The sequence below is a fragment of the Bombyx mori genome, chromosome 27 (genome assembly GCF_030269925.1).
Source record: "Bombyx mori chromosome 27, ASM3026992v2".
Classification (NCBI taxonomy): Eukaryota; Metazoa; Arthropoda; class Insecta; order Lepidoptera; family Bombycidae; genus Bombyx; species Bombyx mori.
Window position 1 is genome coordinate 7338266 of NC_085133.1, and position 12149 is coordinate 7350414.

At 49.2% G+C, this 12149-nt stretch overlaps 1 protein-coding gene and 1 long non-coding RNA gene across 2 annotated transcripts in view; both read right to left on the bottom strand.

The window, feature by feature from the left end:
- LOC134201545 (uncharacterized) overlaps positions 1-12149 on the bottom strand; it is a 358050-nt gene that overhangs the window by 86920 nt on the left and 258981 nt on the right. The gene's annotated exons all lie outside the window — the stretch shown is intronic.
- The window catches only part of LOC101743966 (calsyntenin-1), a 186645-nt gene that overhangs the window by 23857 nt on the left and 150639 nt on the right, over positions 1-12149 (bottom strand). Inside the window, exon 2 of the mRNA XM_004923444.5 lies at positions 8560-8720. Coding sequence (XP_004923501.1) covers positions 8560-8720 — 161 coding nt within the window. The remainder of the gene's footprint in view (positions 1-8559; positions 8721-12149) is intronic.

Consider the following 12149-nt stretch of genomic DNA (forward strand, 5'->3'; position numbering starts at 1 on the left):
AATATCCTTTTCATTACGGTAAATGTGTGTGAATATTCAAAAGGAAATGGCTGGTATTTGCGTACCCCCTCGTCTAAAGATGGGAGTAACACAGTACGCGAGGACTTGTAGAAGCCAATTTGGCACCTTCAAAGTGACTCCGATAATGGGAGCGGTTTTAAACTCGGAAAGTTGTTGGGATATATGAGCTACCATACTCGTTTGAGAGCAGGGGTCACTTAATTTCCTAAATAATTGCCTAAGTATTAACTCCCTACTTCCAATCTTAGTACTGGCAGTACTGGTGGACATGTTACGTTTCCTAATAATAGCCCTTGTATCGATGTCATTAAAATTCACAATCGCATACAATGTTATTAGATCGAAAGCAGCGGTATTCACGTCCTATCTACTCCCGGAAACCGCCTAACATCAGAATGCCGTCAGGAAACGGCGTCAGCTCGCCTGACCTTGGCTAATAAAATAGATTAGCATTGATCATCTAAATCGATGCCAAGACAACCTACAGTACGACATCTGACCCCACAATCCGTAACAAAACGCTTCAATTTTGTATCACAATAAATCACAAACCGCTTCGCTCCGTTAAAATGTTTTCTATGTCATCATTTACTTGTCTTTGTCATCCGGGAGAGTAGCTTGATCGATCGTAAAGTAAAAGTAGAACAAACAAACGTTCCTTCGGCCGTGTTTGAACGGAATAATCCTCTTGAAAACAGACTGATACAGTTTCATACATTCCCGCGAGCTATATACGAAAGACGATTATATCAATTATTAGCTGATGTAATATTAAAATCGTCACTGACATTTCTGAAAATTCTGGCAGTTTGGGAAGGGTTTTCAAGAGATTTAGCAAACTAAGAAGGTATATAATTGCTGATAATTAAAGTGCGTTCATGTAGTTTATTCCTTTCAATTTTTCAATATCTTAATATTACTATTGAATCAAGGATATTATAATTTAACTAATTGAGCTCTGCCCGTTTTGCTGGCCGAATTTTGATGTGACTCAGATCTGACCAAACCAAAACCAAACCTAACTTAGCAAACACAGTATTATTCATTCGACCAATCAGAGATTTCCTGAAAAATTTCCCGTAGTCTAGGTAACAAACATACATACATACACGCATCAACTTTTGTAATTACAGAAGATAGAAGATATACCATGCCAAGAATATATTTAACTAACCTTCAATTAAAATAAAATAAAAATACATTTAGAACTTGTGTACGAGAAACTGCACAGCGAAGAAAATAATTAAAGCCAATACATAGTTGAATCAGTTCAAAGTCGTTGGAAATGCAGAAACTAGACGAGTTTCTGAGAAATAAAATAAGATACAGAACTGCAGTTTCGAGTTATTGGCTTTTGGAAGCTTTTCCTCGCTGCGAGATATCGGAATGGCGTATTGAAACTTTTCGGAAGATCGGGACGTACTCGGTAAATGCATTTTTGGTGAGAAACTCCTCAAATAAGAAAGTAAAAATTTGCGTAGGAAAGAAAGTCTTAAGAATCTTCACCACGACAGCAATTTGATAGCCTTTGTAACTTATTATATAAAGATATTTACAGTATGAATTCAATGGACCAAGACAACAGTGACATTAGTTGATAAAATCCCACCAACAAAACACACAAAGCCTTTTAAAAGTTACGGCGTATGCAAAAGTTTGCATGAACTAAACAAAGAAGAAGAAGAGTATTTGTGCAATCAATGTATGAATCAGAAACAACAACTTTTCAAGATATTCTGTCTATTGATTCAATTTCATTACGTCAAATACGTTGCTATGTTTCTAAGTTAGCTATGGTTCTTAATGTATCGTCTTTTTTTTTTTTTTTTTTTTTTTTCGGGGGGAAATCCTCATGGACTACCTTCGCCTAGGGAAAAGCGAAGGGGCGTGCCGGACTCCTACCGGCTAAAACCACCCCGGTGTCCACCCACACGTGCGCGCAGGGCCGCGGGAATCCAAAATTCTTCCGCAGCCCCACACCAGTGCTGGCCCGGTCTATCCAGGCCTCGTCTCCTGCACGGAGTAGTGAGGCGTTCAGCTACTCCGTGCATCGCCTCAGAGGCACGCGCCGACACCCGCATGCGCCTCCGTCTCAGGTCCATCGAATAGGGGGCGAGGGCTTTCCCAAGTCCCTCGCCCCTGGACCCATTCATGGGGGGCGGAAAAGGGCATTGTCCGCCCTTGTTCTGCGCCCGGTGCGCCTTCTGCGGCCGGGAAAGGGAGTCGAGATCTCCCTCTCCCGTTCTGCAGTTTCCTTCTGCGACATCACGTCCTCGCAGAAGGACACCACCGCGTCCCACGACTCTGCGCTGCCGACCATCCTCCGCACTACGGCCGGCAGCGACAGATCGCTTCCTACTTCATTTGTGAGGACACGGCGCTGCTCCTCCCAAGCTACACACTCGGCGAGCGTGTGTTGCGCCGTGTCCTCCCCGCAGTGGACGCAGTGGTGGCACCGAGCGTCCGGCTCCCTGTCTATGCGGCACAGGTACTTGCCGAAGCAACCGTGCCCCGACAGCACCTGTGTCACCCTAAACGACAGGGATCCGTGCCTTCTCCCGAGCCAGTCGTCGAGTACTGGCCGGATCGCCTCGACGGTTGCGAGGCCGGCGGTAGGGCGCAGAAGCCTTTGCCGCCATTCCTCCACCAAGGCCAGACGGAGCTCCTCTCGGCGCAGCGCGATCTGCCGCTGCACCAGCCTCGAGCCCCGTGCCCGCTCTTCCTCGCGCCATCGATATAATGACGCGAGTACTTTCGCCTCTAGGTCCCAGGGCGGGGATCCGGCCAGGACGCAAGCCGCCTCGTAGGAAATCGTGCGGTACCCGCGGATGACTCTGACGGCCATCACCCTCTGCGGCTTACGCAGAATGGCGAGTGTGCTGGCCGTCATGTCCATCGCCCACACAGGGGCCCCATACAGGGCCATGGACCGCACGATTCCCACGTACAACCGCCTACAGGCGGCGCTCGGGCCCCCCAAATTGGGAAGCAACGTTGAAAGCGCGCCCGCTGCACCCATCAGCTTGGGCACCAGCCGCCGGAAGTGGGGCCCGAATTCCCATCGGCTGTCGAGCACCAATCCCAGATACTTCATGGTGGACTCGACAGCTATCCGGGTCCCACTTACCACGATGTGTGATCCCGGCGCCGGCGCACGTCGGGGGCCATGAAACACCATAGCCTCCGACTTGTTTAGGGCCACCTCCAGGCCCAGGCGCCGGATGCGGTTCACCACCAGTGACACCGCAGCCGCGGCTATCAACGTCGCTTCCCTGTGCGAGCTCCCCCGGGCAGTGACAAGCGTGTCGTCCGCATAACACGTCAAGTTGGCGCCCGACGGGAGCTCGCCTCTCAGCACCCAGTCGTAGCCGATGTTCCACAGGAGCGGTCCCAAGACCGATCCCTGTGGAACACCGCACGACATGAGGTGCCGACCGGCACCGTCACGTCCCCGATAAGTGACGCATCTACCCTCCAGATAAGCCCCTACCGTGCGGCGGAGGTAGGGAGGCACGCGATGGTATTTCAGAGCCTCCCGAATACAACTCCAGGGTAGGGTGTTGAAAGCGTTGGAGATGTCTAAAGACACCGCCAGTACCACCCCACCCCGGGACACCGTCTCCTCCGCCAGGGCCCTCACGCGCATGATGGCGTCTATGGTGGAGCGCCCCCGACGAAAACCAAATTGGTTGTCATCCAGGTCCGGCCCCTCCCTGCACAAGTGGCTGACGAGGCGATCTGCGATAATGCGCTCAAAAAGTTTGCCCGCCTCATCGAGCAGCACTATGGGCCGATACGCGGACGGCGAGTCCGCGGGGCGCCCCTCCTTCCTGAGCAGGACCAGCTTCCCCTCCTTCCATACACTAGGAAACTGACCCTGCTCGAGACATGCCGTAAAGAGCCCCCTCAGCTGGGGCTCTAGCTCCTTCAGAGCCAGGACGAGTGCTCGACCAGGAACTCCGTCGGGTCCCGGGGCCGTGTTCTTAGACCGGAGTCGCGACACGGCCGCTCTCATTTCTGCTTGCGTCACCTCGGGGACATCGGTGCTTTCCTCTTCTCGAGAGTCTGTGGCTGAGGGTGAAGCCATCGCCGGGGAAACGTATTCCGCTCGCTCAGGGAAGAGGGCCGATACAACCGCTTCTAGCAACTGGGGTTGCATGCTTTGCGCCAGTGGAGGCGCCCAGGCACGCAACTTGCCCCGTACCCAACGGTAGGGGCGCCCCCACGGATCCCGATCTAGGGACCCCAGCAGCTCCTCCCTGGCACGCGACTTAGAGTCGCCGATGGCCAGCCACAGAGTCTCCTTAGACGCGCGGTACGCCTCATACAGCGCGTCTTCCTCGACGGAATCCCGTCGACGTCGTCTCCGGTATCGCGTGTACCGGCGGCGAGCCGCGACGCACTCAACGCGCAGCCGCGCGATCTCGTCGGTCCACCAGTACACCTGGCGCCTTGCGGACTGTTGGTGGACACGGGGCATGGACGCGTCGCAGATCTGCGTCATCGCCCCTCGAAACCACAGCGCCACCGCTTCGACGTCGACGGGACTGTTCATTGTCGACTCCCAAATCCAGGACTGGACTAAGGCAGCTTCCTCGAGTAGCTCCTCGTCGATGCGCTTAAGTGCCCAGCGTGGGCCGTCGTTAATCGGGGCGGTTGGCTGGCGGCCGCTCGCGGTCTGGGCAGAGACGTCGAACCGGATATACCGATGGTCCGACAGCGTCTCCACCTCCACGGCGACACGCCAGTCGCGGACTCGGCTGGCGACAGAGGGGCTAGCAAACGAGACGTCCACTATCGAGCCGCCCCGCTGCCGCACGCACGTGTATTCCGAACCCCGATTCAGGACGACCAGACCAGTTGTCACCGCCCACTCTTCTAGCACCTCGCCCCGATGGTCAGTGACCGGAGATCCCCACGCCGATGATTTGGCGTTGAGATCCCCGAGCACCAGAACGGGACGAGGGTGATAGCGGCCTACGACGGCGCCCAACTCGACGAGGAACCCCTCAAAGTCGGCGAGACTCTTGTTGGGAGAAAAATACGCCCCTACAATGCCGATACCGTCCGAGACCGCAGCAACCCAGCCGCGGCCCCGAGACGGGTTGATCAGAGTCTGGCCGATAATGGCCACCAAGCCGTCAATGCTCCCCAGCCAGTTGTCACGGGCGGGGACAAAGTACGGTTCGGCGACCGCAGCCACGTGGATCGACCACTCTGCCATGCTCTGGAGTAAAATATCCTGAGCTCTGGCACAGTGATTGATATTGCCCTGGAGGAAATGGAATTGTGCCATTATTGACATTCCATTCCCTCGGCAACGGTCCTGGGCCGGGAGTCGGCTACGGAGCTACTAGCCTGCGGGGGTGGCGAGGTTTCCCCGGCAGGTTTTGAGTTCCTCTTCTTCTTCTTGGCCTTGCTGGCTGGTGCGCCACAGGCTCCTCCACCCAGCCTGTGTCCCGCTGGCTTCCCTGCAGCTGAACACAAGCTGCAGTTGAGCGCCGCGGAACACTGAGCCGCCTTGTGGCCGGGCTGACCGCAGCGATAACAAAGGTCACTGCGGTCAACTTCAGCGGTGCACTTTGCCCGGACGTGCCCCTTATCCAGGCACCGGAAACACCGCAAAGCCCGGGGCTGTAGAAGTTTCACCCTCGCTGCAACCCAGCCAACCAGCAATCTGCCGCTTAAGGCGATCTTTTTCGCCGACGCTACAGGGCACCGAACCCAGACCACGCCGAGTCCGGTGGCATCGGTGCGTATATCGCCGGCCCGCACCTTGTCCGATGGACACTCTCCACTTCGGGCAACGGCCGCTACCACCTCCTCAGAGGTCACGGAGTCATCCAGTCCAGCAATCCGCACCTCTGCGGTTTTCATTGGCCTGGAGACCCGGACGTCCTCGGGGCTGAGGACCTCCCTCATCTTGGCGGCCAGAGCGTCCGCCTTTTCGGCACTGCCACTCGTAGTACCAGCCACCTCGAACAACCGTGCACCCGTGGCAGCCTGCCTGTGGGTGACGGCCTGAAGACCAAGATCTGATAATTTGATCTTGGCCTTTGCTTCGGCGATGACCGACTGGTACGTTACGCCGCGCTCCGCAGCTCCGGGCTGTAGCGTGAGCGTCACAGCTTCGGAACGCGGAGCACGTATCTCCGGTCCTTTGCGACCGCCTTTGGCAGCCCGCCGCGCAGGCTGCGCAACCGCCTTTGCGGTTTGGCCGGGCGCATGCGTTGCTGCTGAGGCCGCCTTGGCGACCCTGCGTGCCTTCTTGCGGCCCACGACTGTAACCCAGGTCTCACCCTTAGACCCAGCAGTCGTGGGCTGATCGCTCGATGGGGCTCCCTCGACGGGCTTTTTGACACCCTCCGCGGGCTTCCCCTCCCTAGGCTTAGGTCTCGGCGGCTCCTCAGCCCTCCGCCGTGTATCGGCCGCTAGTGGCGGACGGAGGATTTCCGCAGGGAGGCGCCGAGAAATTGCCTCCATACGAGCATTGACCATGCTCCCGCACTGGAGCATACAGAGCCGGACAATGCGCTCGACCTCGTCGTCGGTATGAGTGCTTGTCGGTCTCGGTGCGGGAGCCGGGGTCACTACCGATGCGGCATCAGTGGACGTACGCCGCTGCTGCTGCTCGCTCAACGCAGTGACTCGTCGCCGGAGGTCCTCCATATCATTTCGGAGACGGCTGTTTTCCTCCTGCAACTTCGCAACCTCGTCAGAGGCCGTCCTGTTGAGGAGGATGCCAATCGCCTCCTTAATGTCCGCGGCAGCTTCTTTCAGACCGCGGGTAAACGTGCCCTTCAGGCTGCCGGATTTGGTGGCAACCTTCAGGACTAAGTCCACCCCGTCCAAGGCAAGCTGACTTAGGGCCACCGCAGATGGTTCCCCCCCTTCCGCCGCTAGAGTAGCGCGTCGCTCGCGTGCGCGTCGGGCCATTTCCGACACTTCGTCGGCCGCGACAGCTTTGCGCTGCTCTCTTCGGGCGGCGTTGATCTCCGCCTTTGAGCTCCCTAGCGAGGCACAGCTCTCGCCACCAGGGTCCTCGGTAGTGACCCCCATGTCACTATCTGCTTTGCTGGCAGCCGGAGTATTGGAGCACACGAACCTACCCTGTGCGTTCCTCCGCGGCCGTGAAGCACTCACTCCTCTCGAAGCCTGCCGACCTCTCCTCGTGGTCGGTAATTTCTTGGGGGGCAGCAAGCCTTCCTCATCTGAGGACAGATCCACCGACCCATCTCCCACTGGAGCATTGTCGCGTGAGCGTTTTCTAACGGAAGACGACCCACGCGGTCCTCCGTCAATATTTTCAAAATAACTGCTTCCAGTAATATTATCAGCAACAGGGGCCTGGTCGCCTACTCCTGCGCGTCCATCGGTAACCAATTTATCACTCGCAGGCCCGGGTACCTGCGAGCGCCGGGCGTCAGCCGGGTCGCATGACAAATCTCTCTCATAGTTAGCCATTTTCATATTAAAGAAGTGGGTGGTACGCACATAACTTCCCCAAGGCGATGTGGCCGCTCTTTTTGGGAGGGTGTTTGATCCTCCCGAGGCCCGCAGATGCCTCCGGTGCAGGATATACCGCCCGCTGGTCGGTATCTACAAGCAATTTTTTTTTTTTTTTTTTTTTTTTTTTTTTTTTTTTTTTTTTTTTTTTTTTTTTTTTTTTTTTTTTTTTTTTTTTTATATATATATATATATATGAACTAGCTAAACTAAACGAAACTAAACTAACTTAAACTAGCCACCACCCGGCACCGTGGTTTAATCACCTCGCCACGGATGCCCCTAGGCCGCAGGTTGAGGAGCAACCCACGGTCTTCTCCACCTCGATCACCGCGACGTACACGTAGCGGAGACCCCTAGGCCACGAACTGTAAAACAGCCCGTGGTCTACCCCTCCTTGCTCCCTAGTCGTGTACTCTGCAGCTGCGCAGATAGAGAGCCCTCGGGAGCGACTCCTCCGCCCCGGCAGAAATTCGCCGTGGGCAACAATCTCCTCTTTCTCACCCCTCACGAGGAGATTGTTGCCCACGCCCAGGGTGCACCGGCCCAGCGCCTGCTCGTCCTCTCAAGAAAACAAAAGGACCAGCAGCCACTGAACACTCGGGGAGGTTTTCTGCCAGGCACCCCTAATGTATCGTCTACTTTATCTTAAACTTAATCAGTTGTGTTTAATTCCGAATCTTTAATTTTTTTAAATCTGAATCCATGTCTGCCTCTTGTAGACTCGTAGAACTTCGACCGTGTAGCAAGATGTCTGAATATTTATCGAACCGTTAGCGGCTTGAACATTTAATTCTATCAAAAGCAATTACTATGGCTAAGTAATATCGTGCATTATTTTAAGTACCATATGGTTCATGTTTACTTAAATTTATGTGGTTTTAGATCTTGTTTATTACTGGTGGCTATAAACACAATTGGACGTTCTTACAATAAAACGTCATAAGTATAATTGTTTGTACACGCTTGTATTTTAATAGCTATAAAGACTAACTCTTTGAGTTTGTGATGGAATTCTCTAAAATTAATTACCTCAAAAGGGGCCTCTCCATGATGTATGTTGTTTAGTATCAGGAAGGAACAGAGCGGTCCCCGGGCACGGATCGGAGGAGTCACTTCGACCAGGGTCTCGTTCTCCTTGATCAGCCCATGATAACCCTCATCGGGCTCGTCCAACTCCAGATATGGGATTTCTGTAGAATAAAAAAGCACTGTTAGGATATGCTAACATGGGTAAATAATAAAATTTCCGAAGAAAATATAGCAGGTAATAAAACTCCAATTAGAAGATTGTATAAATTTTGTGTATTAATATGAAATTAAAGTTACACAATAACGCTATCGGAGATATTTCTCCAATTCCTTCTAAAGCTAGTCGATTAGACGAAACGGATCATTGCATTTATTGTTCGACAAGAATGGATTTGAATTACAGTCCGAATCATTTTCATGACACAATATGGATCCACGTGAAATAAATATATTCGTATGACGATACTGATTATCCAAAGCCCAAAAGAATTTGTGTTACAAGGGGATTAATGTGTTTCTTCCATTCTTGCATATATCAAAACACCAATAATATACATCAATAATAAAATAATGTACAAGACTCTTACAGAGAGATTTCGTCAAAGTAACATTAACGATTCGTGCCTAATTACTTTTCAAGGAAATTAATAAATTAGCATCTTTAAATAATTCAATGTTGAGCATGCAATTACAAACTTCTTTATCATGGCAAAAGTTTCAGTCGAGTATGGCGCATATCTTTAAGTTTAGGCATAGCTGTTGATCCTACAAATAATCTATACAGCTGTTTTGTGTAAAGATTTAGACTGGCTTTCTCACTCGAATTATTAATAACTAAAAGTCAAGTAAATTTAATGGTGGTAGGACCTCTTGTGAGTCCGCGCGGGTAGGTACCACCGCCCTGCCTATTTCTGCCGTGAAGCAGTAATGCGTTTCGGTTTGAAGCGTGGGGCAGCCGTTGTAACTATACTGAGATCTTAGAACTTATATCTCAAGGTGGGTGGCGCATTTACGTTGTAGATGTCCATGGGCTCCAGTAACCACTTAACAACAGGTGGGCTGTGAGCTCGTCCACCCATCTAAGCAATAAAAAAACATAAAAAATAAACTTAAACGTTATATTACATTCGTTACAAATAAATCACATTGAAGTTATTTTTAGAACAAATCCAATGGCAAACAGTCAATAACATTATAATATTCAAATCAGTGTTTAACTAAATTTAAGGGAGACGAGATAAGGAAGATCTTCCACCGAACTGGTCAAATTGCTCGGTAGACCGATGTTCGAATCTTATATGTGTACATGTATGCAAACTTATCTGGAAAATGTCTTTAGCGAGATTCGGGCATCTATCAAATATCTTGTGATCTGTAATAGCTACCCACTACACAGCCGAACATTCTAGTTTGATGGATAAGATGACAGTCACAAAATAGAATTTGATATTTTGACCTAAGGTCCCTAGGTTTATGGCATTCACGTTGGTATGTCTATATGTTCAAATGACCATTTAATAACAACCGGACAATGTGTTCGTTAACCGATCGGCACAATAAAAAATAAAGAGTCCCAATGAAGGTTCTATACGGAATTTTAATTCTGCTAAGTATAGATAAGTATCAAAAGCACTATAGAATTTTCTTTTGTGAATAAAATATCTGTGTTACAAGATTGTGCCAATTTAACTGACAAAATAAGGGTTTGTCAGATTGTCTACTTGAGTAATCTCATTACTTATACTTTGAAGTCGAGGACACTCGTCTAGAGATCAATGGACATTTCATCATTCATTAATTGAATAACATGAAAGAAGAATCAGAAAGTACCAATTATCCAATTATTTTTCGACGCTAGGATGCACGGTTTTAGGATGCTGAACAAATTCAGTAATAAGTAAAGGGTTAAAGGTTAAGTATCGCTCTTAGAAATCAGTCATGCCAGCAACATAGGCAAGACGCCGTCTAAGACGAAGGACTTCTCTAAAATCTCAAGCGCAGTGTGGACGAGAGTAAAGGTTCAGCAGGGGATGAGGTCTGCTCCGGTGGCGAATTATGTGGAAGAGTAATTCTTCAAATGAATCAACTGTCACAAGACAGATGATTTTCTCGTGGTACAAACTGTTCAGGATAATATAAAAATACTAGCTCACCCGACAAATATTTTGCCATATAAATTATTTCTAAGAAAGATAAATAACCTAGATACCGACTGCAGCGCCATATGCTGGGCTGATTTGTAAATCTAAACCATTCTCGAATCCACTTGAAGGTAAACAGAAAATTTCATTAAAATCGGTCCAGCCGGAGGAGGAGTTCAGTGACAAACTCACGCACACAAGAAATATATATGTAAAGATTAACAAGATAACTATCGCCCGCTGTAGTCTCGGAACGATATCCGTCTAAATTTAAACTATACTATTTCCACGTGTCCGATATAAGTTTGTATCTAAACAGCTTGGCTCTTGAGCATAGCTTAAACAAATTCTACTGACATTGAACTTGATCATGCCTAAATGATTTTGTAAATGTAGCAATGGCTATGGCTATCGTAAAACTAAAAATATTTGTCAAAGATCAGAATCGCGTAAAATATTTTTTTAATAATGAATAAATTTGCGTATATAGTATATACTAATTCCGAGCAACAACATTCGAACCGTCGGTCTACAGAGTCATTTCAGCAGATCAGTTGAAAATACCCTCAAATAAATAAAAACTAATAAAAGCGACGTAAATCATTCGAGTTAGGGATATAAGTTTGTAACATAATATATATACCATTTTTTATTTATTTATTGCTTAGATGGGTGGACGAGCTCACAGCCTACCTGGTGCTAAGCGGTTACTGGAGCTCATAGACTTCTATAACGTAAATGCGCCACCCACCTTGAGATATAAGTTCTAAGGTCTCAGTATAGTTACAACGGCTGCCCCACCCTTCAAACCGAAGCGCATCACTGCTTCACGGCAGAAATAGGCAAGGTGGTGGTACCTACCCGCGCGGACTCACAAGGGGTCCTACCACCAGTACCAAATCTCACCCCAAATATTTAAACATTACATGTAACGTTGCATGAATTAACTATTACGCAGTTTAATAAATGAATAATAAGTGATCTCTTACATCGCGTATACACGGGAATGACGCTTCATTATTGTTAAGGATCTCTAAATCCCCCTCCAAACAAGTTTTTATTCTCGCCTTCCAACGAGCTTCACTTCATCGAGCGATCGCGAACGCATAGACATCTTTAACGATTACATTATCTAATGCACTCATATTGCACTTCATTATTATTTGTTCTTCAGTTTTTATCTTTTAATAAACCTGTAAATACGAGCCAAATCGTTTCATTGAAGAGAACAACAAGACAATGTATAGCTTATCACAAAATACTAACTAACGTCGCATATTTGTTTAATATCATTCCCAAAATCGTAGTTTACCCTGTTCACGTAGCTTGTAAATAACTAAACTTTGATTATCAGGATTATTGGTGGTTGTTTCCAAATTTTAGCTTATTGACTAATAGGATGTTAGATCTCGAAGGCGTGTAAACGAAAATCGTGATTCGTGTTTGTCT